The sequence below is a fragment of the Amaranthus tricolor genome, chromosome 8 (assembly GCF_026212465.1).
Source record: "Amaranthus tricolor cultivar Red isolate AtriRed21 chromosome 8, ASM2621246v1, whole genome shotgun sequence".
NCBI lineage: Eukaryota > Viridiplantae > Streptophyta > Magnoliopsida > Caryophyllales > Amaranthaceae > Amaranthus > Amaranthus tricolor.
Window position 1 is genome coordinate 29,222,339 of NC_080054.1, and position 27,785 is coordinate 29,250,123.

The 27,785-nt window shown below is 35.1% G+C and overlaps 3 protein-coding genes across 3 annotated transcripts; 2 read left to right on the plus strand and 1 right to left on the minus strand.

The window, feature by feature from the left end:
- Positions 1 to 372: 372 nt before the first annotated feature.
- On the minus strand, positions 373 to 6,088 carry LOC130820999 (protein PECTIC ARABINOGALACTAN SYNTHESIS-RELATED). The gene is made up of 11 exons (XM_057686591.1): positions 5,568 to 6,088; positions 4,871 to 4,921; positions 4,663 to 4,753; positions 4,223 to 4,299; positions 3,630 to 3,718; positions 3,359 to 3,478; positions 2,365 to 2,481; positions 2,138 to 2,281; positions 1,929 to 2,052; positions 1,448 to 1,639; positions 373 to 1,306 (listed from the first exon to the last, which is right to left on the minus strand). The coding sequence occupies exons 1-11, from the start codon at positions 5,865 to 5,867 to the stop codon at positions 947 to 949; spliced, it is 1,665 nt and encodes a 554-aa protein (XP_057542574.1). The 5' UTR covers positions 5,868 to 6,088; the 3' UTR covers positions 373 to 946.
- A 2,063-nt stretch (positions 6,089 to 8,151) lies between these two features.
- LOC130821236 (uncharacterized) lies at positions 8,152 to 12,041 on the plus strand. Its single transcript, XM_057686917.1, has 2 exons — positions 8,152 to 8,560; positions 11,744 to 12,041. The coding sequence occupies exons 1-2, from the start codon at positions 8,250 to 8,252 to the stop codon at positions 11,751 to 11,753; spliced, it is 321 nt and encodes a 106-aa protein (XP_057542900.1). The 5' UTR covers positions 8,152 to 8,249; the 3' UTR covers positions 11,754 to 12,041.
- Positions 12,042 to 13,056: 1,015 nt separating this feature from the next.
- On the plus strand, positions 13,057 to 26,939 carry LOC130821008 (coilin-like). Its single transcript, XM_057686600.1, has 13 exons — positions 13,057 to 13,378; positions 14,959 to 15,023; positions 15,151 to 15,417; positions 16,914 to 17,078; positions 18,833 to 18,893; positions 19,945 to 20,016; positions 20,169 to 20,334; positions 20,965 to 21,185; positions 23,442 to 23,708; positions 24,554 to 24,625; positions 24,720 to 24,890; positions 25,276 to 25,444; positions 26,486 to 26,939. The coding sequence occupies exons 1-13, from the start codon at positions 13,184 to 13,186 to the stop codon at positions 26,677 to 26,679; spliced, it is 2,085 nt and encodes a 694-aa protein (XP_057542583.1). The 5' UTR covers positions 13,057 to 13,183; the 3' UTR covers positions 26,680 to 26,939.
- The last annotated feature ends 846 nt before the right edge of the window (positions 26,940 to 27,785 follow it).

Consider the following 27,785-nt stretch of genomic DNA (forward strand, 5'->3'; position numbering starts at 1 on the left):
AAGGGCAACAAAAATTAAATCCTCAATCTTACTAAGTTGTTAGGTTTAAAAACCGTAGTTAAATGCATAATTCATATTTGGCAACGCCTTCCTTTAGAATAATATACTACCTCCTATTCACCTTAGGAGTCCCATTTGACTTTTCACAGATTTTAAGAAGAGTCAAAAGTGGAACCCTAAAGGTAGGAAAGAGAGTGGTATTATGAGTTTTTTAATGTAAGGGAAGAAAATTAGTATGGGTAATGAAGGGTATAATTGAAAATAGGATAAAGTTACTAAGGGTATAAAAGTCAAAAACCCATACCAAAAATAGAAATGGGACAATTAAGGTGACTAGACCATAAAAGGAAATGAGACACATAAGCTGAATAGGAGGGAGTATTAAACATTATTGAGAAAATGAAAAAAATCAGTCTAGTGGTTGAGGATTGTCTTTCCTCTCCCTCTAATATGTAAGAATTTTCTAGCCCAACCCGAATCAAAAAATGACAACAAAAATTGGTGCAAAGTTCAATTGTGAGAGGAAGGAACCATTATATGCAAGATGCAACCTTCAATTGAATGGTTTGACACAAACAGTAAACAAAGCTGATATGAGCTAAATCAAGTGCAATAGGGCATCATAGTTTTTCCATTCAACTTAATTTACAACTTATAATCGTCTAATAGTTTAGTACATGAACGATCACACGACCAACCCCGCCCTGCCTTCTATCAAGAAACCTAACTTCGTGCAAACGCAACTAATCAACCTCCAGATTTATGTTGATTTCTGTATGTAACTTTATAGGCATAATCAGCAAAACCCCGAGAAAAAGGAGAGTCGATAAAGCAATGCTCACGCCCGATCCTTGAAACCCATCCCAAAATTGGAAGGCTTAGTTGGCTTGGTTTCAATGGGGAATCTAAATTTTCTTCCTAAGCAAAACCTGATTATGTGCATGGTTCACGCCCGACACATGCAAGGAGTTAAAGGATTTTCCCATAGATCATAATTAGGGAAAGTTTCCTCGGGTAAACCTGTTCTTGTTTGGTGGGTCACAACAACATCCTCAACAAAGGTGGCCCAGCCCATGTAAGGGTCCCCGAACGATTTCGACATAAGGCCCTTGTCTGGTTTGATAGACTTTAGTTTATGGCCCATGTATCGCCTATAGCCAATGATGAGCTTAGCGAAATTGCCTCCATGGGTCATCACAAACACATCAGACTTCAAGCAAACCAAGAAGTCGAGCGCCGCAAGGCTTGTAACATGCTTTCTGAAGCCATCTAACTCCTCCTTGCTTGCCAATTCTTCCTTCGTCACCTGTATAAGAATCGAAATCAACAATAATTCCAGTGATTTCACTGCTGCTGTAGCTTCAAGGAGAAGCATACATTTGAACACCAACACAAGTCGAAACACTTTCTTTAAAAAGGGTCTTAGAAAGAGGTGATAAAAACTTACCAGATTAGGAAACATGTTCCTGAGAGGTGCCATTCTATTTTGTCCCCCATAAACTTGCCCAGACGCAACATATATTTGGGTCTCTTTCGGATAACCCATTGCGCGTAGAATAACAGCTACTTCCCCGGGTTCAAGTGGGCATCGCCCTTCTTTCCGCTTCTGAAGAGCTAATTGCCATAAATGGGAACCATTCTGTAACCAAATATTCCAATGAGACACTATTTCAAAGTATTAAGCATTTATTTGTTAACGGCTATTGGCAAGTTACATAAATAATTTGGATCAGCTACTCTTGTGCGTGACCATCTCTCAAAGAGACGACCTCAACACAAAAAGCCCACATTTCTATTTTCTTTAATTTGTATTAACTGGGCTAAATATATCTAATGCGTCTCTCGGACAGACTGTCTCTCACAACAATTTGTGAATCTGGATATATGGTAGAATTGTCAATTAAGAGGAAAAGTTTAGTTGAGAGAACCTTATAACGTCTTGGCCATTCCTTCTTCCTATACTCTGCCATTTTCGCTTTCTCCTCTCTAGTCCCAACAAAATCACAAAAAGATAGACCCACCATCCCCTTCTCAAATCTAAGATGAAGAGCCCTGCTCAAAAGAAACCACAAAATTATAGTAAAATGAATAGTTTGCGGAAAACAACAACTCTCCCTGCAAGAGTTAAGATCCATACATGTACGGATTGGAACTTGATGTGCGGTTTCTCATTCTTGATGCCAATTGATCAGCCATCTTCTCAATCTCGGGAAGAAATTTCAGGGCGTGATAGTTCACTCTACACCTTAGCCTGTTGATTTCCGGAGGAACATTATCATACCTGAAAATGGGGACGGAAATTTTAAATTTGGAAAGGCGTCTGCATTTCATAAGATATACAGATCAACATCAACTAAAACTTACCCAAGTCTGTCAACAAAAGGCTTTAGGGCCATGATTTTTTTCTCCTTGATTCGAGGCAAGACATTATCAATATAAAACTGGGCTGAAGCATACTTCGGAATATTCTTTACAGTACGCCTATCAAACATTCACAAAACCCAAAAAAATATAATTAATATCTATCAAGAAAGCACTCGAAAAAGAGAAGAGAATAATTCCAAATTATTATGGCACACAGGTGATATCCGGAGAATCAAGATACAGTATTTGATTTGAAGAATGCAGTAACTTCGTGGGTTTATTAACATCATATTCTGTAATACTATTGCGAAGAGCAACATGATAATATATAATATAGAAACATTCCAAACATTTCTCATAGCCGTCTGTTAGGAGGGTCAAGTAGTATTCTCAGAGTAGTTATTTGGCAAGGACTAGCTTGCAAAAGAATACAGTTCAATGAGAAAGAGGAAATTCTTTATATTTATACAAAAAGGCTAGGCGAGAAAAAAACATCAGGAAACATTGTGAATATTTTCGTACAGCTTCTACACTCCATTGAGAGAGAAACAAGTCTCTCGAAAGCTTACAACTTTCTTAATTTTGTCTACGCCTTTCTATCTTCATTATCTTCTACTCACGTTGTCTCATTTAATTTGCACCTAATTTCTATTTTTGGTTGTCCCACTTACTTTGAACCCTTTCCTCATTTGTTAATGATCCCCAAAACTCTTTTATAATCTCACCCACAAGCCACAAATTCATTCACTCTTTTAATATCATCCACTCATCTCATAACCCAACTTGATATACCAACAACAAATTAATATTTACACCTCTTTGAAAGACGTGCAAATTTAATGGGACAGAGGGAGTATTTCTCATCTCATCCCAAGCAGAAATCATATATTCTCAAAGTATGTGATTAAATTAAGTTACTGCCTCCAGAAGAAGACTCGGTTTTTGGTCAAAAAGGAATATGACTTGACTTAAGACAAATTGAAGTTGAGCAAACCTGATGCTTGTGAATAACTCCGATTTGTCGGTGAACCACTCTGGAATATCACGTACAATTGGCACATCATCCTTTAAGTAGTCAATGAAATGATCGACGTCAAATATGTCTTCAAATTTCCTGCAGAATAGAAATTGGATATTACAAAGTATAATGGTTGTTCCTTGTGTAATCAAACAGCCAATTTGAGAAGAAAATAAAGTGCTATAAATCCTATAGAACACAGATAGAAAAACTTAATACAAAGAAAGGACATGAACAGGTGTCTCACGTTTGGTCTTTCCAAATCTGGTCTTGCTTCAACACTGGCAATATAAGTGTGGCATTCAATATTTTGGCCACACCCACTGCATTGCATATCTACACAGAATCCACGGCACCTCAGTTAAATTTCTATTGAATAGTGGCTAAAAAAATTACAAATATTATGCGAGACTAGAGACAATAGACAAAACATATAACCTATGTTACTCAAACTGTTCATTTTGTTTCACGTACCCGTGTCCGATCCTTGATGCTCGGACACTGCTATAGCCCTTAGACACGTCATTTTAGGCGTAAAATTGAATATTTAGATGAATCCAACGCTTGGACACGTACCGGTATCCGACATCGATACCCGAGTCCAAGTAACATAGAATATATCGATACAAATGAAAGTACAAGGTAAGATAAAGGTAAAAATCCAACGTAACAGCTATGCAAACACTATTTTTTACACTTCTTAGAATTAAGAGATCTAATAACAGCTTCAGAACAGCAACATTCCTCCAATGGATAACTTAGATATACAATACATGAAAGGTTAACTAACACTCACGAAAAGTCATAAAACAATACAAGAGAGAAGAATAAGAACCATACGGCTATTCTTTGCTGATTTAGACCGCCTTCTGCATGTATAAATATATACCCATTTGTTCTATTCTCTGCAGGAGGAACTGCAAGCATCAACTAAAATACATTAGAAAGAAAACATACTTAAAAACAATGACTCATTTGTTTCAGGGCAATTGATCAATCAAGCTTAAGCAAGGTACACGATCCCGCATCAAAATCGGCATTCACATGCTCACAAAGGAGCAACAAGTCTAAAACAAAAGATTCAGCCACATCCAAAGGAAGAAGAGACTTGTATCACCACATCAAAAGGACACATAGTGCTTCGGCAGCAACTACTAGATAAATTATAACACCACGACAACAGAAACTTCAAAGGAATCACAAATATATATTTGACATATGCAACACATCAACAATGCTTCAAAGTTTCAGTCAAATCAGAAATTACAGATTCATCAAACCTGACATGCCGTTACTACGACGCTCTGCACAAGGCTTCCAAGATGTAGTGGCTGAATACGGATTCTCCCATAGTGAAGGCGCCTCTTTGACCTGTGTAACAATAAATACAGCTAAATATTAACAACCAGACAGGCATAATTAATCAACAAAAGAAGAAATCAACGTGAAAAAAGCTCACAAATATATATGATCCTATACAAAGCTTACCCGAGGACACTGAAGAGTTATGCCATCCTTTTGGCACAAGTAGGGTGCATTCTGAAGATAAACATCAAAACATATTAATTAATCATTCAAATGTAAATTCATAAACAACAATAAATAACAACAATTACTAACCATAAATCATGCATCTATCTTTGCAATTACCCCCAAAAAAACAAAAATCCTTAATTTTTAATTAATAAATTAAAAGGATTTTTTTGAGGATTAAAGAAAAGTGTAACCTGAAACACCATATCTATTGAAATTCCAAGCATGCATCTCATTACAATAATCAAGAATTCTAAATTACCCAAATTCTAAAAATAGTATAGCATTTCACAAGGAGAAATCTCCTAAACCCAGAAAAATTGAGACTGAAAACATCATTTCTATCAAAATCTCAAGCCATTTCATCAATAAAATTGGGAATCGTATCATGACAATTATCAAGATTTCTACCTTTTACAATTTCCAAAAACCTGCAAGCAGTAAAACAAAGCACAAATCTAATACAACCCAGAAAAAATTACTACTCTAAATCTCAAATGCCCATCAAATTTAGAAGACAAAAAACAGAAAAATACCTAATTGATTAAAAGAAACAAAGTAAAAGCGTCCAAATTTAACAACCCAGAAACCTAATCCAAAAATAATGACAATAATTTAAAAGAAAGACAATAATTCTGAAAAAAGAACATACTAAACGACGAATGAGGGAAGAAACGGAGACAAATCCAGCAAGAACAAGAAAGATGATGAAGAAAAGGGATAACTTTGAAGGAGAAGAAGAAGAAGAAGAAGAGTTTCTAGAATCTTCAGGGAAAAGGTAGGACCAGGAGAAGAATGATGGTCGGTGATCACGTGAGTGGTCATCAGGGTCGGAGAGAAGGGGAGAAACGTCTTCGTTTTCTTGTTGTTGTTGTGGGTGTTTACGAGGAGAGGAAGAAGATCTGGTTCCAAGAGAGCTGGAATGGCGGAGCTCTCGGAGCTCAGCGGCCATGGCTGGATGGCTCAATATTGAGTGTGTATGTATAGTGAGTAACCTTAAAAAGGAGTGACTGAAGATTGAAGAAGAATTGTGGAGCAATGTGATCTTACATCAAGAAATCAAGCAGGTGAGAGTGAAGCAACCAATTGAAGAATGGAGGTTGAAGGGTGTTTATGTCTTTTTGTTCCATGAGAAGGAGAATTTCTAGCATTGACTATTTAGCGAGTTATTTGATAAATTTAGGAATTCGATTTTCATTAGAAAAAGTTGATAGTTATTTCATTTTGTGTTAAAAGTTAGTTTTTTTGTTGGCAAAAAAAAGTTATTTACTAAACACTATTTTTGACTTTTTAGATAACTAATGCCAAAAGTTAACTAAAAAGTCAATTAAATTCTATTTTGATCTTTTCTATATGTGTGTAAAACAAACTCATTTTACAAGAGTGAAGCTTTCAACAACTTGATCACTCGTGATTCTCCTATTTTGTTGTTTGTTACTCTCTTTGTTCCATACAAATAGTTACTTAAAAGGAGTGAATATTAATTTGTAGTTCGAAAGCAATTTAAAATACGAAATCCAAACAAAAAATAAATATTTGAGATGAAAAGTAAAGTAATTTGGTGAATGCGAGAAAAGGAAAAAAAAAGATATTAAACATTACCAAAAAGATGATTTAAAATAAAGAAACAAACTGTGATACCTCGGATTTAACTTTAAAAACGATTGATAGATTACTCATATCAACAAAATGCATTTTATTTTCATGAGAGCTCATTTGCTAAGAACTCCACAGTTAAGTTTACTTGGTGGGGAACAATCTTAGCATGGGCAACCTTCTGGGAAGTTTTTCTATGTACGCACGAGTGAGCCCAAAGTGCGTTGGAAAGACTTGTGTTGGTCTGTGGGCCAGTCTATAGTCTCCAAGGGTAGTCATCGGTCGGTCCAAGGGGCCGGAGTATTATAAATGGTATCAGAGCAATTTCATAGTCGTGGCTGATTGTGTGTTCAATGCACCTAACAGAGAAAAAGATCCTAAAACTACGGTCTAACGAGGGCGTTGTATTTCTAAGTGGGGGTGAGTGTGATACCTCAAATTTAGCTTTAAAAATGATTGATAGACTACTCATATCAATAAGATGCCTCTTCTTTTCATGGGAGCTCGTTTACTAAGAACTCCACATATAAGCGTGTTTTAAAAAGGATTGATAGACTACTCATATTAACAAGATGCATCTTCTTTTCATGGGAGCTCGTTTGCTAAGAACTTTACAGATGGTAATATTAGGATGGGTTACCTCTTGAAAATTTTTCCTATGTGCGCATGATTGAGGCCAATATGCGCTGGAAAGAGTTGTGTTAGTATGTGGGGCTAGTCTACAGTCTTCATATGTAATCACCAGCGATCCGAGGGATCAGAGTGTCACACAAACAAACAAAGTACTCTTTCAATAAGACATAAGGATTATTTTGCTATAAAACCTAATAATAGTATCTCTTTATTTTTTGTCTACTACAATCAAACATAAAAACAATTTTAAAATAAATCCTTTTGTAAGGAAATAAAGTGAGACAAAAGGTATATAATGAAGTTTTTTGTGTGTTTTAAATCAAAAGTGTCTTTGTGGTAATCATTGGATCAAACAACGAAAAGGAAAACATCATTTTACAAATGAATTATGAAAGATGGTAGAAATCATTATCTATCACCATCATGCTAAAATATTCATATAATTTTAAAAAGAGAAACTAGTATATTTTAGAAGTACAATTCATTTTAGATAATTAACAAACTTGACTCTTTTAAAATATATCAGGTCATGACCTAACCTACCCTGTTGCATACACTAATCATAACTTCTTGAATTTAAATTAGAAAAGTAACTTTTGTGAGTGATTGTCTATTGTTGAAATTTTAAACAAAAAATTTATATTAGTTGGACAATTTAACCTATATACCATTTCCATTCCAAATTACTCACAATATTAGAAATATTGTATTATTCATTTATTATTTTAAATTTGTGATTGATTTTTAATCGATAAATAAAAACATAGTCATATGAGATCTTAATTGAATCATTTCAACACAATGATTATTAATATTAAATTTCTTCAATATCTTATTAAATATAATTAGAAACAAAAAGATAAATTAATACAATTAACTGCATGAAAATTAAATATTACAAGTAATTTAAAACGGAAAAGTACATAAGCTAAATGAATAATAATAAAAAAAACACCTATATAACATGAATAAAATGAAATTTAGGGTGTTATAAGAGATTTCGAGGTTTTTTTCGACCGGCAAACCCATTTCATCTAATCTCATAAGTTTCCTACATTCCACCGGCAAACCCAAGACAAGAAAGCCCCAAAAGAAAAACCCAGAAATGAACACAGCGGCGAGTCACCTGGTCAGTAAGCTGAAACGTCCGAGTTCAGCCATCAACTCACTGAGTTCATCCCTTCAACAATGGCGTGGAATCAGAGTTCAGGTCATAAATGGGAACTTAGAGCAAGCGCTGACATTCATGCAAAGAAAAATGACTTCAAGTGGGATCGAACGGCAGTTAAAAAATCATCAAGCACGCCACATAAAGAATTCTGAAAAGCGCGTTATAGCACGAAAAACTTTGCAGCTTAGGCTTCGATCTCAAGACCTTGCTCGTAAGCTCAAATCAATCCTCATCAAGAAAGTCAGGTGGGTCTTTTATTGCTCAAATTGACTCCTTTTTCGCAATTGAAAATGTCACGTTTGGGATTTAATTTGGTTGATTTCATTTGTTTGTGAACTTTAATTACTTATTTCGAAAACTGGGATTTTATGTTGTGGAAATTTGGCTGTTATATGTGTTTCAATTGAATATGATTTTAGGTTTTGAATAATTTCGTTTTTTGGATTGATTAGTTGATGTTAATTAATTTTAACTCTAATTGCATATTGGTCAAGTGGGTATGGAAAGTTGGGATAATTTGATGCGGATATGTTGTTGATAGTTGTGTTTCAATTGATTATGATTTTGGGTTTTAAAGAAAGTGAGTATATGTTCCCTCAATTTTTTTTTCCAATTGAAAATGGTGTTTTTGGGATTGAATTTGATTGATATTAATTGTTGTGTGAATTTAGTTTCTTATTGGGTAAGTGGTTAAGAAAAGGTTGGATCTCTCGTTTTGCAAACATTGTTGCCAAGTGTGTTTCAATTGAATATGAATTTGGGTTTCATAGAATGTGATTGTAGATAGGGTATATATGTTATCAGATGTTCATATTGCTGGACTTGGCCGAGATTAATAAATTTGATAATATTGGTGATAATTCAAAAGATGAAATGAATGCTAAACTGAACTGAGTTTTCATATGTTGGGGAAATGCAATGGCTTATATATTGATTGAGCTTTAGGAACTAGAACAAAATGTGGGATTGGAAATCGTTAGCACTTCTTACTTATGTGAAGTTGCAAATGGTATTTCAACCAAGGGCCAATCGATCACTAATAGGAGTAAGGTTGCTTACATTCAACCCAAACCCCACTTATGTGGGAACCATTTTTGACGTTGGGATATGTGGAATAGAAATAGTTCATGACTGTTTAGGAAGTTGATGCATCAATGTGAAAGCTGGTCTGAGAAGGAGTCATGCTATTGGGTAAATTTTTAGGTGTCTGGTCAAAGCTTGAAGAATTGTTTCTGGAGATAGTTTTACTACGTGCAGGCAAATTTCATTTTGTTTGTCCAAAATTTCTTGTTAGTTGTAAGTTGGAGAGTTGTATACCAGTCAGTTGTCAAGATAGAAATCTTGAGGGAGTTGGTGATCTGGTTGCTTTTTGTGCATGGTACAAAAAGACCTGAGGTGTTAGTTCTCGGCCAAATCGATGGATAGTATAGTATCATGTTGGGCTTATTCTCTAAGGTTAAAATTTTGGTATATTGAAAGTTTTGCTCACAAATGCAATACATTTGTACAATACCTAACCTTTTCTTTTTGGTGATAACAAGGGTAATCAGTCACCCACATAATAAGCCTATCATTAAGCTGAATTAACTTTTGGAAATAACTAGAAGAGAAGCGAACATCCTAACTATATTCACCATCGTTGGGGTTTCCTTTGTTCTTCCACCATCATGTTCGTAAGCTGATTTCATGACTCAGCTCCCTGCATTTGTTGTACAATTTTGATAAAATGATCTTGGTTTGATTTAAACTAGCCTAGCTTGGCAGTGTTTTCAAATCCAAAGCACCATTGAAATGTGATTGATACAACCCAACAGTTTATGTACATCCATTGCAGGTGCTACTTACTTGTTCATGGAGCTCCCAGACGTATTGCATTATGTATATCCAAAGTATATTGTTTGATATATGTGTTGCGTTTGTTGGTTTTTAGCATTTCATGTACTCATGTAAATGTTTGTAGGTTTATATTTTTTTTTTTCTACTTTTTCAATACTCGATTTACGAGTTTTGATTAGTCTTGTATTCTATGATCTATTTGGTTACTACCAAATATCTTGGGGGGGGGGGGGGGGGGGGGGGAGAGGAGGATGGGTTAGTTCTATAGCAGTTTTCTGTTGAAAAGTTGGTCTCAACTAGGTTAGGATTTGTGACTTTTTGAGAGTAGCATGTTTGATTATCTTGCTTTCAAATTTCTGTGGTGTCACTAAGACTGTAATTGCGGTATAGCCAGCTTGTCGATGGTGCCTCTAGGTTCAATTTTAGCAGAAGGGAAATCCAATATGTATACATATTATTTGATTGAAATTGTTGGCGATGTTAGCAGGGTTAATCAGAAACAACCTATTTATTATTACTAGGATACAATTACATGCATCCAACCCCCACTTTACGACATTGGAATATTGAATGTCATGACGTCCTTTCCAAATTCCAATAGCATTGCAGGATAAGTTTTCCTGTTTTATGGCTTGACATATGAAAGCAAAAGCTGGCCTATACTCAGTCACATTTGATCTAGTTGAAGTGGTGTTATGCTTAGTTTGTCTAATTAATTAGTGAAGCTATTGCTGAAATTTGTAGGTGTGGGTAGAGTTGACATTCTATACCTTGACATTGAGGGAGCTGGATCGCAATCAAGATTTTGTGGGCAATTATATGTAAATCCCAAAAAGAATATTTACAGCTTATCGGAACCAACATTCCCAACATTCACCTAATTACGATCAAACCCAAAACCAATCCCTTGAGAGCCAACTCACCAAGAGACCCAACAAAAGAAAAATTGAAGTCGATAAAAACCCTAACTTACCTAGACCAAGAGAGCCTTGATGAACGCCTCATAACACTATCCCACTTCAAAAGCCCAAAAGCATTCCCACCCTATCCCCGAAGACCAGGCATATAGAGGGAGAGATTATCCAAAGCCACAAAGACCCAGCAGTGGCTCATCTAGACACCATAATTCCCAACCCACAGAGTAGCACCAAAAAAGCATTCCATAAGAGCAGAAACTGCTCTACCAATACAAACCCAGACACTAAGGCCACCCGAATTCAGCCAAAAAATGATGCAATAACTAGAAACATTTTTTCCGAATACGGCACAGCAACATCAGCAGACCATACCATACCAGCATGTACCAAGAACAGCAGTTAGAGTGAGACATCAGCCTTTGTCCATGTTAATGTCGGACTTCAGGGTCTTGGTCTCCTTCTTCAATGCCTATCAGCCTCATAGGGCTGGCAGTGGAATCTGCAAGGAACAGGTCACAGTCAAGATTAATGATTAGGGCCTTTGTGATCTAAGTCCCTACACCCTAGGATTGTAGCTTGAATGTAGACGAAAATCATTTACATTACCTAACTCATTTAAGAATTACTGATAAATAGAGCTGTTTGTTTATATCCATTTGCTTTTTTTTTTCGCAGGGGTCTATGAGAGATGCGTGTTGGAGATGCCAGCTCTGCATTCATATTTTCGAGTTTTGTGATGCTGTTGGGTTTAAAGCCCGCGTAATTGACTTTCTTCAATTAGCGAACAAGTATAAGAATGTTGAAAGGTTCATGGAAGCTGCAAATTAGTTGCAGAACAAGAACCATACATTTTTGAGTTAGACTTGCAATTTCTTATTAGTTGTATTCTGTTTGTTTACAAATTTCCTAACGATAAGATCTAAGCAAAGTTTAATGTGGTGAATGAAATATCGACAGCTATGTTGGTTTCTTAGCTCACTGTGAATTCTGGTCAAGTCCTTGATCATCAAATTCATCAATTTATGTTCAACTAGTACTTATATGTCTAACGTACTTGGGATTCAGGGGTTCCATCATCTATGTTCCGAATGAAGACTGTATATTTGTACTCGGAAATTTGAATAGTTGTAGTGCAGCAATGTCTTGGATTTTCTGTGCTCCTAATTACGGTGGGTTGGTTAACCAAACACGAACAAGTATAGATTAAAATAAAAAGAAAAACTGGAAAAGCTTAATTGCAATGGTTAAACGTCAAGTGATTCGGATTTTGTTTGTAGAAACTTTTACTTGAATATTGTATTTTGTATTGCCATTTGGTTGGTATTCGATTTTGGCACCGATGATTAGTGTCTTCGTTCTTTAATACAAAACTCTTTACTCGATTAAAAACGTGAATCTTAAAGGGATAATATGAACCCAAATAATGTATGAAACTATAGCTCAAAAGGCACGGGCAAGTACAATATGTTCATGTATACCTAATTTGTGGTGTGCAAAACCGTTTGATAGATAAGACCATTGAATGTAAGCGAAGCAAAATAAAATGAGTTCACCGGTGAGGTCAATGAACATGATAGAAATAACTTTAATATTGTTTGTTTAACACCAAATGTTAACCTTTGAAAGTTTTGGAATCTCATTTATAAATTATGGAGTTATTTTTTATCTTCTCTTCTAAAAAGTCAACATTTAACCTATAATATAATATGTTACTCAAATTTCAACCTAAAAAATATTTTTCTATATCATAAACGACACATATGAATTACTTTCATATTTCTATTACAATTTACAACTCTTTTTTTAAACCAATTACTTTAAATTTTATACGCATCTAAAAGAACTTGCAGTAATAATGTCAAAACAACCAAACAAGCCCTAATTATCTTCACATTAATTGGTTGTCATGGTTTAATCGAGTATAAAGTCAATAATCCATGAAATTAAATTAAATTTATGGAATGTTTATATCATTATTATTACGACAGCAGTCAAGGGTTTAAGCCCACAAATTGACTAGTTTTTGCAGTACTCATAAACTTCTGCACTTCAAAGTTTCATCTTTTCCGGCGAAAACCCCATTAAAATTATCTTCAAAGTTTCTCCTTCTCTTTAATGGCTGCTACCCATCTAAGATTGCGCCTAAAATTTAATGATCCTAAGATTCTAAGCAAAATCCAGAGGAAAACTGGTCTCAAACGTTCATGGGTTTTCCTCAAACCACAACATGAGAAGATTTCCGACATTATTTCATACATTATTCACTCTTTTGAGCTCCATGAATCGTGCCCTTATGGCCTCATTCTCTCAGTAATTTATCTATACTATTGCATGTCTTTTCTCCCCTATTTTTTTGATGATTTTGTGTTGGGTATTTTATGTTTGATCTTAAATTTAACGAATTTTGTTTTTTGTATGTCATTTTATCAATGTGGGTTGATGTTTTGTGTTGCTCATTCTCTAAATTGCATTTTTTAGATGAGAAAATGGAAAAGATTCTGACCTTGCTTAATTTTGTTGTTTTTTGTTTTTCGTACTCTTTATTTACTCCTGTTGGTTGATCTATGAAGGTTTTAGGTATGATTACCATTTTGTACTAGGCAATTTTATATAGTTTTTAAAGACGAGCTTCTACCATAAAGGTCTATATGTGTAATAGGACCCTACAAGGAAAGGGAAGAAGAGAGGAAATAAGGGATTACAAGCATTTGTAGGCAATCAACAATGGTGGTGTCTTGAGTAAACACATTAAAACATAAAACAAAGGAAAGAAAAGTGTTTGTGGTATCTTTAAATACCACTTTAATCCCAATTATTTGTATTTCTTTGATGTAGTTATGCACAACTACAACACAAATACAAAAATTTGTCAACACGTAATGTGTCTGCCTCACCAACTCCAACACCTTCAATGGTGTTTGCTCGTACGATAGAATATAAAACACTCTTTTAGCTCCTTTTAGCACCCTTGTGTTTGCACTTCGCTATGTTTTAGGCACTTAGCTTTTCAAAAATCTATCTTGAGCGACCCTTAGTCAAATAAAATGAATATACTTCTCATTGTGGAGATAAACTTTAACAAGTTCACTAAATTCACTGCACATTTTTCTCCGGCTTCAAGAGGCATTTTAAAATCCCTTAAAGGTCGTATGAATTAATTCTTGAAGACCACAATGTTATACATGTGCTTGGCACAAATTAAAAGATTTCGATGAAGCATGCTCGTGGTCTTTTAAGTGATTCACATGAGCTCTCGCGCAACCTACCACGCAAAGCCTACTACCTATGCTCAACCTTTCTTGCTCTTGGTGACCCACGTTGCTTTATCCGAGCTCGTGGCCTCTCATCCAAGAACTTTCTTAGCTCTTCTGAGCATGAAGGCAGTTCATGTGAGCACGAGAAGATTCTCAAAGCATTGCAATCGTGATTAGGAAATCTTTCGTCATTCCTTCACATGCCCTAACATTGGTTTGTATGTCCTCATATATATCTTGGAGTACATGGATATACGTACATGGCGTACGAATTTAACTCACTAAAGTAACTCCATTGCTTTCTTGTCATACAGTCAAAAAGAATAATGTGTAAATAAATTTTGGTTTACCATGCATTACTCCATTTCCTGGCACATTACACGATTCCTAAAATTTTATGACTTGAATAATATTGATCCCTCACCCTCCCTATAAGAGGAATAGTTGTCTTGATTTTCCTATAGATGAAGTTGTTTTCCAATTATGTTAATTGTGGGGATTGATAGCTTGTGCCTTGTAGAGTCAATCGACGATTACTCTTTTTTTGATTTTTATGAGTGTCAACCTTCATATGTCTTTTATGAGCTTCCATAGATATTGCATTGATCACATTTTACCTTTTTTTTGGGTGTATAGATGGATGGATTTGTTCTCCCACCTTTTGAGTCAACTACCATTTTAAAGGATAAAGATCTAATATGGTGAGTCTCTTTTATGTTTTTTCCTGTTGTCTTGTCTTCTTTTGGATTTTTTCTTCAGATTCTTTTCTTGATGTATAAATGTATTCATTAACTTTTAATTTTTCGTGATTGTTCGTTCCAATATCAGTGTGAAAAGAAAAGTGTTGGCAATGTGTGAATCAATGAAGGCAATTGAAGATTCAATGCCTTTTGCTGAAGACGAAATAGTAGAGAAGCAAACGTTACCGTCTGTTGTTAGGCTTTTGGCAAATGAGGAGTTTAACAAGGAGACAGGAGGATACCAGAGTGAAACTGAAAAGGATGAAGATGATGCAGAGGGTCTTGTGAAAAGGGCTCCCGATGTAGATGTTGCTTCTAAGAAGAGGAAAGCAGCCAGCCCTATTGAGAATGCAAAGTATGCCTTTGTAACTCATTCTCATTCTTGCCATGGTGTCAATCTATTATACCTATTACTCTTCTGATCCTTTGTTTTATGAGCTGTGTTCGTCTTTGGGAGTCAATATTATTTAGACTTTGATATTTCCCTACCTTAAGTGGGTGCTAACAGTTGATTACATGATTTGTTTGTTTTTTGAAAAAATTGCATTCACTTTTTTTTTGACTTCTGTAAGAGATGGCCATTTTTTTCCTTATTGGGAATGATGTGATCTTGTATGAAAAACTTGCTGGTGATTGATGAAATGTAATTAAAGATGGAAACAGATCTAGAGGTAGAAGTCCGAGATATTACACGACTTTTGACTTAGTCACCACTCACCACTTAAATGCTAATGATCTGAAATTGGTGTAAGACTATAGTGTCCACAATAATCAAGCTTTTTTGTCTCAACATAAAATTTAATATAAATTGTAGAGCGTTATTGTCTAGGCTTATAAGTCTACTATTATACTAACATGGTTTCCTAGGTCCGGTGGTGATATTTAATGCCTTTTACTTTTGTGAAGTTATGTGGGTTCTAAACTATTGAAGATTAGATATGGTCCATCAGAAAATACATTTCTGCCCATGCATGTTGTTGTGCATCTATTTGATTAATTTGAGGATACCAGTGTAATATAATTCGTCAGTTATTTTGCTTTTTGAATTCGCGATTCGCTCAAATTGATCCTAAAAGAACCCAAAACCGACCATGATTCGCCATTCGCAAGGAGATTAGTGAATCATGTGATAGTAGAGGATACTTGGAAAATTACCTGAGCTCTCTTTGAAGCTGTTCAAACTTCAAACTACCTTGTCAATGAGAATTTTTCCGGTCCCCGGATTGGAAAGTGGAAATCATTATAATATGAAAGAAAATTTTGTTTCTGATATTAAATAATGAAGGCTATGATGTGTTTTACACAATATTATACCTCTATTCCAGTTATTTTTACCACTTCACATTTTCACCCTTCTTAAAATAGCTTAAACATCAGTAGTTATGTCTCACTTTTTATCTAATATATATCTTTTTTTCTCTCCCACCTTTAGACCCACTATTCTCTTTCCTTTATGTCTTATTTAATCATAGAATGCACTAATAACTCCTATTAAATCTATTTTCACTCTAATATTATATATTACTTCCACCCGTATATTATGTGAACTGAGAAGTGTGAAAGGAAATTGTGATGACGTGTCTAAGTCCTATTTGCAATAAAGACTGCCATTCAGGGTTTTCCTATACTGTTCTGCACCTAAATAAACTTTTTATTTATGCCCATCTATATATGGAGTTTATCCCATTTCTAGCAGAAAAGCATTGCTGCTTAATTTATGCTATAACATGAGCTGTTTCGTTTCTTCTTCAGATACTCGTCTCTTCCCTTGTATGTAAATTTTGTTCTTTTATTCAATCTACATTTTGAAGATATTTAATCATTGGGCATTTTCTATTTGTTGCATAACAGGAGAAAGAGACAACGACAATCAATGACTAAAGTTGTCCAGAAGAAGGATGCCAGTCACTCTGAGCATATAAAAACCCCACAGAAGAATAGGAAGCTTGCTAATGGGAGTACGAATGAAGTCGCTGCTAATTGTACCAGTGATTCAGATCCAAAATCTAAGTCTAAGTAGGTTTTGGATCTTCTTGCACCTTTTTTAGGTTATCGTTTTTTCCAAACATTATTGGTAGAAGCTTTAATAAGATTGCGCAGGATTTTATTGCAGCTGTCAGTTTTGGTGATAGCAGCTTATCCAATATTCCGTTAAGCTGAATTTTCAAGGGCATAGTTTATCTGTTGAATTCCGCCTTTTTGAATCTCCGCTAAGACAAATTAGGACCATGTGAGAAGGGAGGGTTCGTTTGGATTGTTATTCATTTTTCCTTGGCTGGGTGGATTTTGGAAACTTGAACTTAAATTTTTGGATATTGGGAATATGGATACTTGTTTAGGAATTGTAATCTAATCCTATTAGGCTTTTACCCATACCACAGTGAGGTTTTTTTTTTTTTTTTTTTTGTTTTTGTTATTTTTTAAATACTTTTTTACTTATCTTGCTTCTTGTATGCTTTATTTGAGGAAGTTTTTCCTGTGTACTTTGTGTGGTCAATTTTGAGATGTCCTCGATTGCTCCACTACCCACTACTTGTTTTTTTTTTTTTAAAAAAAAAAAAACCTAACACACCTGGGTAGGCCAAGAGTAGGGGAAGGAGTGAGATAGAGAGAAAAAAGTAAAAGACTTCCTACTTAAGTTAGGGAGCATCTCACCACAACATTTAACCGCAACATCTCAATAAGGTAAGAGCAGTATCTGCTGGATGGACTGAGGTTGTATATGATATGGGTTGATAGTTTACTACAGAAAGATGTTGAAACATAGAAAGAGTACAATGACTCTATCATAGACAGTCATGGGGATATCGATTACATCTACTATCAAGTTCCTCATTTAAGCTAGAATTTTAATTTGAAATCTATAACTCGTTCAAGTACCTCATTTCCATATGCTTTCTGTAGTCATTTATGAAAGGAGATGTAGTGCTTCTTTTTAGATTAATGTTACAACCAACACTAGTGATGGTGCTCTATTTCATCTTTTTGCATTTGTGGTGATATAATATATTAGTGGCAGCCATGAGTTTTGACCTTTTTCCTATGTGAAGAGGAGGTATTGTTAGCTACTACAACTACTGAGCTATTGCCAATGAAAAGTTTTTGGGTTTCGCTAGATGTGGAAGGCAAGACCGACCGCCAGATTCAAGCTACTGATACTAATTGTATGAGCCTGAGCTTGCTCTGTGCTGTTCTGCTTATTGCTGCTGTACAATTTTAATCATGAAGTATTTGCTTCTGAAGCTGTTCGCTTTCTTGATTTTGTAGGATTCTTGTTATTTTACTAAACATAGTATAGTTTTTTTTGTAAGAATTGTAGACAGTGAATATGCTAACTATTTTAGGAACACTTCTTGAAGCAGTGTGCTTGTAATATTTGTTTTCACTTTTTAGAGATGAAGTTGAGATTTTTGATAGAATGAAGTTTTTTTTCGCATACTCCCTTTATGTTGAATAATTGGATTGTCTCATGCCTATACTTATTTTTCCCAAGGGGGATTGGTGCAATATGGCCTATGGGAGCTACACACTTCTTCTTTGTGGACCCTTGGAGCTAAAATTGTGTTTTTTCTCGTTATACCAAATTGTAAACCAGTGTTTTACACTTCCAAACCCAGCCTACTCTTAAGCTAAAAAATTGCTATTGTGTTTTTGTGCTGTAAACTTGTACGCCTGTATCATCAATTTCTTTTTAAGAAAATGATGTTCGAGTTTATATTTGTTTGTATTTCCATCATTTTCTCAAGGAGTTCTTGGTTATGTTTGTGCAGTGAACCTGAGGAGAAAAAGGAAGAGAAGATAAATGCATCTGGGCTGCCTGAAGCTAAAAAGGTCAGCAATAGCAATATGTCAACGCTTTGTTTTCTTTTATTGTGTTGTGATTACTGAATGGCGTTAAATGATCTCTTTTCTAAAAATTTGTCTTGATTGCTTTTGTAACTCTAATGTTCTTTCTTTGTAATGTAGGAATTCTTTGTAAGATTAAGTTTTGATATCTTTTTTGGCCATGTGGGAAATTTTTTGGGGGGCAGTTAATCAAGTTTATGTTACATTTTTAGTTAATACAAATGTTTGTATGTTGACATTCTAGCAGGATTAACTTTTTCTAGCAATCCTCCCACTGTAGGCCTTCTTGGATGCTGCTTACTTATCTGGCTTTCTAATCCTTTATGTGTGTGTTCTTGAAGTTTTAGTCTTCTAGTCTCTAGAGCTAACATGCAATACCTGGTGATATCTCATATATATCCAGCCATAATTTGGATTGTCTGCTTGTGTAACATAGTTGTATGATTGAGTCTTTAATTATTGGAAAGTAGATTCATATGCTATGGCTGTATACCTGTACATATCTGATAATAATTGTTATGGGACTTTTGAGTGGGGTCAAGTAATCTATTTTTGATTGATGTCAGACCTATTTTATATTCATTTGGACCTGTTTTAGGCCTATACTCCACATGTAGACTTTATTTTAAACCTAGTTAGAGTTTAGACCTTAAAAATGTAAAAATGGTGGAGTAAAAACAATTAGATGAAACCCATTTAGGAGTCATTATGGTCCCCATCAGATGTCTAGGTCAGGCTCCAAAATTTTCATACCCTATGGGCTGGGTCCACGAAAAATGAACAGGTTTTGGACCATCCCTAGGTCAACCCATAACATGCTTATGCAATCATGCTTCTCTATTTATGTTTTTCATCATTCCATTACGGGGCCTTTTGGGCTATAATTGCTACTGTCTCTTGCTTATTGATTTTTTGCATCACTGGTGGTAAGCTTTACTTTTTTCTTCTGTTGTTTGACTACTTTCATGTTATTGAATAGTTTTTATTTTGTAAACTTGGAAACATATACTAGTTTTGTTTTTTCTCCCTCTTTCAGACTAGTAGAAGTACTCGCCGTAAGAGGTTGCTGAGGCAAATGCGGAAATTAAATAAATCTAAAGTGGATCAGGTATGAATAAAATACAGTACAATTGAGGCTGCTCGATTGTTGACTATGCTGCTGGCATTGGAAGTCTACTGATGTCTTAGTAGTAGATTTATGACTTGTTTTCTTGTATCCTGAGTGAATTCAATAATTTCTTCTACTTTCTATTCTGGCAGCATGATGAGAAGCAACTCCCAGCGAATGATCTCATAAAAGATTTAGGATGTAAAAAAGATGTGGATTCTAACATTGGACAGTTACTTGAAGACAGTGATGCAGATGATGATCTAGTTGCCGTAGAGATTCGGCCTGGATACGTACGCTTTACTTCCGCTGGCAAAGGTTCTGCTGCTCTTATCCTTGGTTTAAATAATTGTCTTTGCATATCTATATACATTATTCTTTTGTAACTGTTGTGCTTTTAATGTTGCTAGTTCTTTTGTGTAATTCTATCTCTGAATAAGAATACTTGAATGGCTGAAGCTAAAGGTTTTAAAATTAAGGTTTTTCTGATTTATGGCTCGTCACTTCTACTCATATTGTTGGAATTAAGGTTTTGAAATTGTTGAGTTGTGAATTACCACCTGTTATGCCACATTTTTGTGCGATTACTACCTTTGCAGCTTGTTGATTTGCAAGATTGAAAATTGGGTGCATCGGCATATTTTTTGGCTGAAGATGACATGTATTGAGGGGGTTAAATGGCCCAAATAGGTGGAAGGTAGTAATTGTGCAAAAGATGAATTTTTATATTTTTTAATAAATGCATGTACAAAAGTTGTTTTTGTGAACTTTTCCCATGTGGCTTAGACTGCTCTAAACTTGCGTATTCACTCAAGATTCTGAAAAATAGAACATCTATAATAATTTAATGTCGTTGTGTACCTTGACTGATATCCCAGTTGCTTATGAGAATTTGGCATTATGGCAATGTTTGGCTTTCTGACTCACAAATGTGTTCTCTGATTATAGCAAAAGATCTTCAGAAAAATCATGAAACAAATGGTTTGGATCTTCAGAATAATCAAGAAGCAAGTGCTTGTGATGTTCAGAAAAATCAAGAAGCAAATGGTTGCGTTCAAAATAATCAAAGAGCAAATGGTTGGGAGATTCAGTCAACCCAAACTAAAGCTTGGGAAAGTCACAAATCTAAGAAGAATATTTCGGGATTTAACCAAACTAAAGTAACAAGGGTATGGTGCAATCATCTGATTCTCATTTACCTATTTTCCCGTCTCTTTTCATTTCTTGTGCCCTTTTTGGATCTTGATATTGTTTTAAATGCAATACTTACTGATAGGTCGTTTATGTACTATCAAACAAATCCTAATATGCAACTAGTACAGCGGCAGTTAGGGTCGAATCTACAGGGAACAACGTAGTAAATGATTAATTTCCGGCTACCAATTGATTCCAAGTAACACACTATTTCAAAGAATATATACCTAAACTAACTAAATGACTAGAATACAAGCAATTAAATTAGAAAGGTAAATTAATGATATTAAAACATCTAGGGATAAACTTCCCCACTAGCATGATGTGATGACAATGAGATCCTACTACCCCTACAACGATCATAACCAAGTTCAATGGGACGAATACACCATTATAAATACTAATAACTCCTTTCGAAGACTATTAGCTTCACTACCATACTATCAAACCTATTTTCATGGAATCAAGTATAGTAATGACATTGAGCATAGTATTCTATAAGATCCAACAATCAAATCTATCTATTTTCATGATGATTATCAAGTCCTTGATCTAAAAGGCAATTCACTCAACCCTAACTTTCGTTAGCGATTGAATGAATTGTTAACCACAAATTCCAAAATTTCCATTGAAAAAAACATGAGTTAACTAGCATAAGAAATCAAGCATGAACCATAACAAAAAGAGATTAGGATTCAATAATTCATCATCAACATCATGGCTAGGGTTCCATCTAACCCTAGATTAAGAAACTACTCACACATATTAAATGCAACAAAACAAGAATTCATTAAAGAAAACATGATTAAAAGTAATAACAAGGAAGGGATAAAGAAATAGTACTTGAAATCGAATACCAAATGACGAATGAAAGTAATTGAAAATTACAAAGTTTCTTCCTCCCAAAATGAAGAATTAATTGTATCTAAAAAGCAGAGAAAATGTTAACCTCCCGTCTATTACATTCCTTAGTGATTAAATAAGAAAAACAGTGCGGAAAGCGGTTATTAAAGCAGGACCGGACCGGGTTTAATAAAGACCCGACCGGGTCCGTGGGTTGAACATTCCAGCAAGTAAATTTAGACAAACCCGGCCGGGTTTGTAATGGACCCGACCGGGTCCTGGGCTTGGATGCTTGCGTTCTTACTTCTTGCTTGAAATTACCCGGGTATGAAAATACCCGCCCGGGCCTATCATCTTGTGCTTACTTTTCTTCATGAGAACGCGGCAAAAGTACAAACGAAACCCAGTGGGACTCAAAGCATGTCCGAATGGGCCCGTGAGCTCACAAAAGTGTCGCAATGCGGTCTCCAAATCTTCCAAATCTCGAAGCACGCATTCTAATGCTCAGGAGTGATCCGCTTCCAATACAAGAGTGGAGTAAAATGTCCTGATATAATCAAAGACACACAAAACTCCAACCAAGCGTAAAACCACATGAAAAATGCGAAATCACATATCAAAATGCCATAAAATGCAAGGGAAAGGAGCATAAAAATATAGTACAAAGTGCATACATCACTTACCGTCCTGCATTTTTTTCACTCTGTCCCGCTTTTTCTTCATACTACTCCGTTCTATCAAATTGCTACGTTTGTCTATTCCATGTGAGCCTTTTCTCTCAAGTAGCAATATGACTAGGACGGAGGAGTTTAAAATAAGACTGCATAAGATACTTTTTGTAGTTTTACCTTATTGTGTACAAAACGAATCATTATGATTAACCTTGACTATGAGGGTTTGACGTTTTATTACTGAATGCTTAATATTAGCAAATATATCCATGTATTACATGCTTCTGTTGAGAACAATGGGTGATAGGTTAATAACTGTTAGATTAGTTTCTGGGGGTGTATAGGGGGCTAGGGTTGGGAAGAGTGAGGACCTTCAAATCCGTTGTTATTTAATTAACTAATCTTCTTGCTTTTGTGAACTGAAACAAGAGCATGTTTGGTTATTTGGGTCAAGTTTATGTGCGTAACTAACAGTGCTCCAACCCATGGTATGAGGTTCCCATGCCTTTGGCGGAGGTATCAGATTTATTCCTGATTTGATCTGATTTGGGTCTGTTGACTTTGTCTACCTGTTGTAATAGCCACTATTTGGGTTTGTTAGGTATAGTATTTGGTCTGATTGATTAGTATTATGTTTTAAAACTTTTTTTAGTATTATGTTTTGAAATTATTTTACCCTTGGTGATACTTTTATTTAATATCATGGAGACATTTCAGGAAACATTTTGCTGGAATGGGATTACTAATAAAAGGAAAGGTCAAAATTGGGGCAAGGAGAACCAATCAATCTCTTGGAAGGAGTCGAGAGACTATGATGGTCATCCTTCTATGTCAAGAGCTGTCACGTACCAACCATCCTCCTCCTGGAAGCATCCAAAAGAATGCAACACTAACTCCCCTAGTACATGGGCTTCTGGAAGAAAGCAGCAATGTGATGCCTCTTTAAATTTTGAAAAGCTGATGCCTCTAACTGACTTGCCAAAGGTTTGTTTGTTTCATGTAAATCCACCTTCAAATCGTCTTGTTTATTTAGCTGGCAGTATGTTTAGTATAGCAGTCGGTTGTCACATTTTTGTGGTACAATTTTGGCACTTGATGTATTATAACGATTATGTCCATTGTTGATGGAGCCATAAATTTCTAGTTCTTTGGTTTGGAGTATAATGGACATAGTAAAATAACTCATTAATTATTTGCGCTTTTATTCATGTCAAGCTGCAGATGATGGTTAGGGATCATTGAAAGCAACCTTTTTGTTATTACTAAGGTAAAGTTAGGCACACCCAACCCCACCCCAAAACCTTGCTAGATGGAAGCCACTTAGCAATTCGGGTAATTCCGTGTTGTTGTATTCATTAAAACGATTGAGCCTTCTTGTTTTTCTTTGAATTCATATTAAAAAATTTACATCTTTAGTTTGTTTTGACCTTTTGAAATCATGGGAGAAAGTACATCTTAGTTATGGAACGTGACGTGAATTTTAGGCTTCTCACTGGTTCAGCATTAATGAATGATAGAAATGCGAAATGTTGATAATTTCGAATCCGAGTCAGCACATATTGTGTAACATTATTGGGAATAAAAACGATGCTATTCGATGTTTGTGTTTTTCTGAAAAAAGTGTTTATATTCTTTTCCCTTTCCATTTATGTGTACAGGAAGAAAGTTGAAATTTTAAGAATTACTATAAAAGTGACCTATTGATCTGGTTCGTGGTGTACTATAAAGATGTAGAGCGTGTTCAACTGTTGGAAATTTAATACTCTTGTTGTGAATGTTCGATACATGATATGGGACAATGAACGTTTTTTCTGTCTTATTTTTTATAGGTGGGAGACATCATTGCTTATCGCTTGTTGGAGCTGTCATCATCTTGGTGCCCAGAGCTGTCATCTTTCCGTGTAGGACTCCACTGTTTTTAATTTTTTGTTTGCGTTTTCCTTGTACATATGCATGGCCTTTTCTCTGATGAATCTAATCAATGTCTCCCTTTAGGTCGGGAAAGTAACATCATTTGATCAAGAGTCGAATAAAACTACGTTGGTTCCTGAAGCAGAATACCCACTTGATCTTAAAAAGAGGGCTGGTGATGATCATGATGACGACGACGACGATTCTGAACAACCTGTTCAACCTTCTGTCTATAATGAAGATGGATCATTAGAGGTATCAACTTTGTGGAAACTAAGTTATTTATATTCTGCTAAAGCTCAAGAGTGGATTTTTTTACGCATAGGTATCAAAATTGTGTCACCCTTCGGCCCGTTTCACTCCTTTGGCTCACTCAACTTAGGTTGAGGTCATAATCGTAAAATGTGCGAGGTGCAGGAAGGTGAGCCATGCATACTATAGGCATGTGCCTCCAGCACCGGAGGCACCAAATCAATTTATTTATTAAAGTCACGCCTTGACCTGTAACGGTAACGGTCATGATTACAGTAACGGTGATGTGGTAAAGGGATAATGCGGTGGCTGTTCCGCCAACTATGGCCGCCCAAGATCACTAGTATATTGTGAATATAAAGTCCGTAAAGTTTTTTTTTTTTTGCAGATTGATTTCCCATCTCTGGCCGATGTACGTATCGTGAAGCGTGGTGATCCCAATCAATCAGAAGGCACTGCAATTGCAGTAGCAAACAGTAATTCTGTCCCTTCTGGAACGAGTAGAAAGGGTTCATCAGATATTGCCAACCAAGAGCTGCATTCCCCGGCTACTCCTGGTATGCTTAAAGCTTGAATAATTGTCGTATTTCAAAATTAGTCCATACAAAAGTATCCTTATATTGCAAACTTTCTTCCATTGTTTCTTAATGACTGAGGTGGATTTCTTTCAACGGAAAACAACCTTTCTGAACGTCAACATACTGGAAATTATCTGATCGTGAAACCGTATTGTGAATGTGGCCCCATCCCTTATTTATATACTAATAATTTATGAATTATCACCTGCTTTGTATGGTTGCCTCTTACCCTAATAAAGTTTTTCTTTATCAAAAATTTTATCTATGAATCATCTAAGCAATTAAGATTTATCTGAACTTGTGCAAAACTTGTTTTTCATGAAACTTATTTTTATGGTGAAAACGATCCTTCTTTCTAGTGTTCATTTCGCCACATATTCACTTTGCCTTGTCTAAAAGTAACTGAAATTAATGGAATTAATCATAATTTAATTAAGTTTTGAATTTTACTCGGGTACCTTTTATGGATCTTATATGAACTTATTTATCATCAATTATTTTAAAGAAGTGCAGCATTGGTTCTTGAATTATGGAACGCTATTTAAGCGATGAATTCTTGATGGGTTTGACCGGAAATGATCAATTTTATTTTCTCTGGGTGACTATCCATTTAATGTCCATTTTTAACGGAACCAAAGATTTATAATATATATTTAGTTACGGATTATAGTAAAATGTTCCCTTAGATCATGATGAAGTTGTAGATGGTGTTTGTCATCAAGAATTAAAGAGTCAATTTGTTATTACAAGAGTTAGGTTGAGTATATTCGAGTTCAACCCTTAAAAATTAAAACCTCACCTAGGTGGGATACCAGGTGGAAATCACTTCATGACATTGTGCGGATAACGAAATGATTATTTTCATGATATTTTATGATATAGTGGATATATGAAAGGTAACACATGAAGGATCATTGTGTTATTTTCATTTTGAATTACGTGGCTTGTTTCGTTTGTGATTTGATTATAGATTTAAGCATAAAATACCATTGTAATTGATGGAACATTTCTGATTAACAGAAAATGAGAAGAAAGACGTGTGGGAAGAGATAAGCGATGCGTTGTCTGCAAAGAAAGCACAACTTACGCAAGAAGACAAGTGGAACAAGAAAGAGAGTTCGGCCAAGCGCTCATGGTCGCACAGAACCTTGAAAAGCAGTGCACTTGGCCCTACAATAGCCATGTTAAGAGCACAAAATGGTGCCATGAACTAAGGTAGATCGGATTTTTACGCCACCTCAAATCAGGAGCCTTGAAACTCCGGTCGATTGGCATATCTTGTAGTGCTTATCTTTTGGCATAGGTCAATGGCCCTTCTTGCCATTAGTTTCGTTGCCCCTCAAACGTTTACTACATAGTTACATGCTAAAAATTTTGAGATTCGGATGTTTGACTGAATTCTATTTAAATGTATCTTTCGAACTTGCATCAATGATATGTACAGTTGATTAAATACTATACGTAACCTTTTTCTGAATCCTGTTCGATTGGGCGTGGATGTTTTTGAATCGGAATGCGAGTTCAATTTGCAACCCAAATAAGATGGAACTAGATTGATACTAGATTCTCATATGATGACATTTAACCGTAGTGAAACTAGTTTTGGACATGCTTATTTTACTTAAGGTTATTTACTAAATTGTCTATTTAAGGTTCTTTTATTGATTTTATTATTATTTTCTATTTATGAACATCAAGCTACATTTTCTGCTAATTTCATCTATGAACTTGATTTGTCTTTTAATTTTATCTACGCATTTCTTTCATTCACTTAATTTTGTCTTATGTGCTCACCGACTACCATTTGAAATTAAAAAAATCCGCCTAAACAACAATGTAGCAAATGCAAAGACAGAAGTATTTAGAAACAAGTAGTTTTTCGTTTCTGTAGTTTTAAAATCCAACAAGTAACTTTTTCGCCCTTCTCATTTTGCTTTATTTCTAATCTATCCTACTCATTTTGCCTTATTTTCTTAATTAAAATACGTTTTGTTGTTTTTTAAATCATATCCACACATTTTTCACCTCTTTTTCATCTATACTATTTAATCTCTCCATTTCACAATGTTTTTACCACACTAACCGCTTGTTTGGCTTTCTGTACCAAATGATGTAATGATGGCGATGATAGTGTAATTTTAATAAAAAAATCATTTAACAAGTTTAATAGTCATATTTGTTCTACTTCAACCATCTCATTTTATTTTCAAAATTCATTTAATTTAATATCATTTAGAGGTGATATTAGGTAGTAAGGAAAAATTGTGAACAAAAACTTTTTATGTTCAAAGTTTCAGCATCTAAGAATGACAATATGATA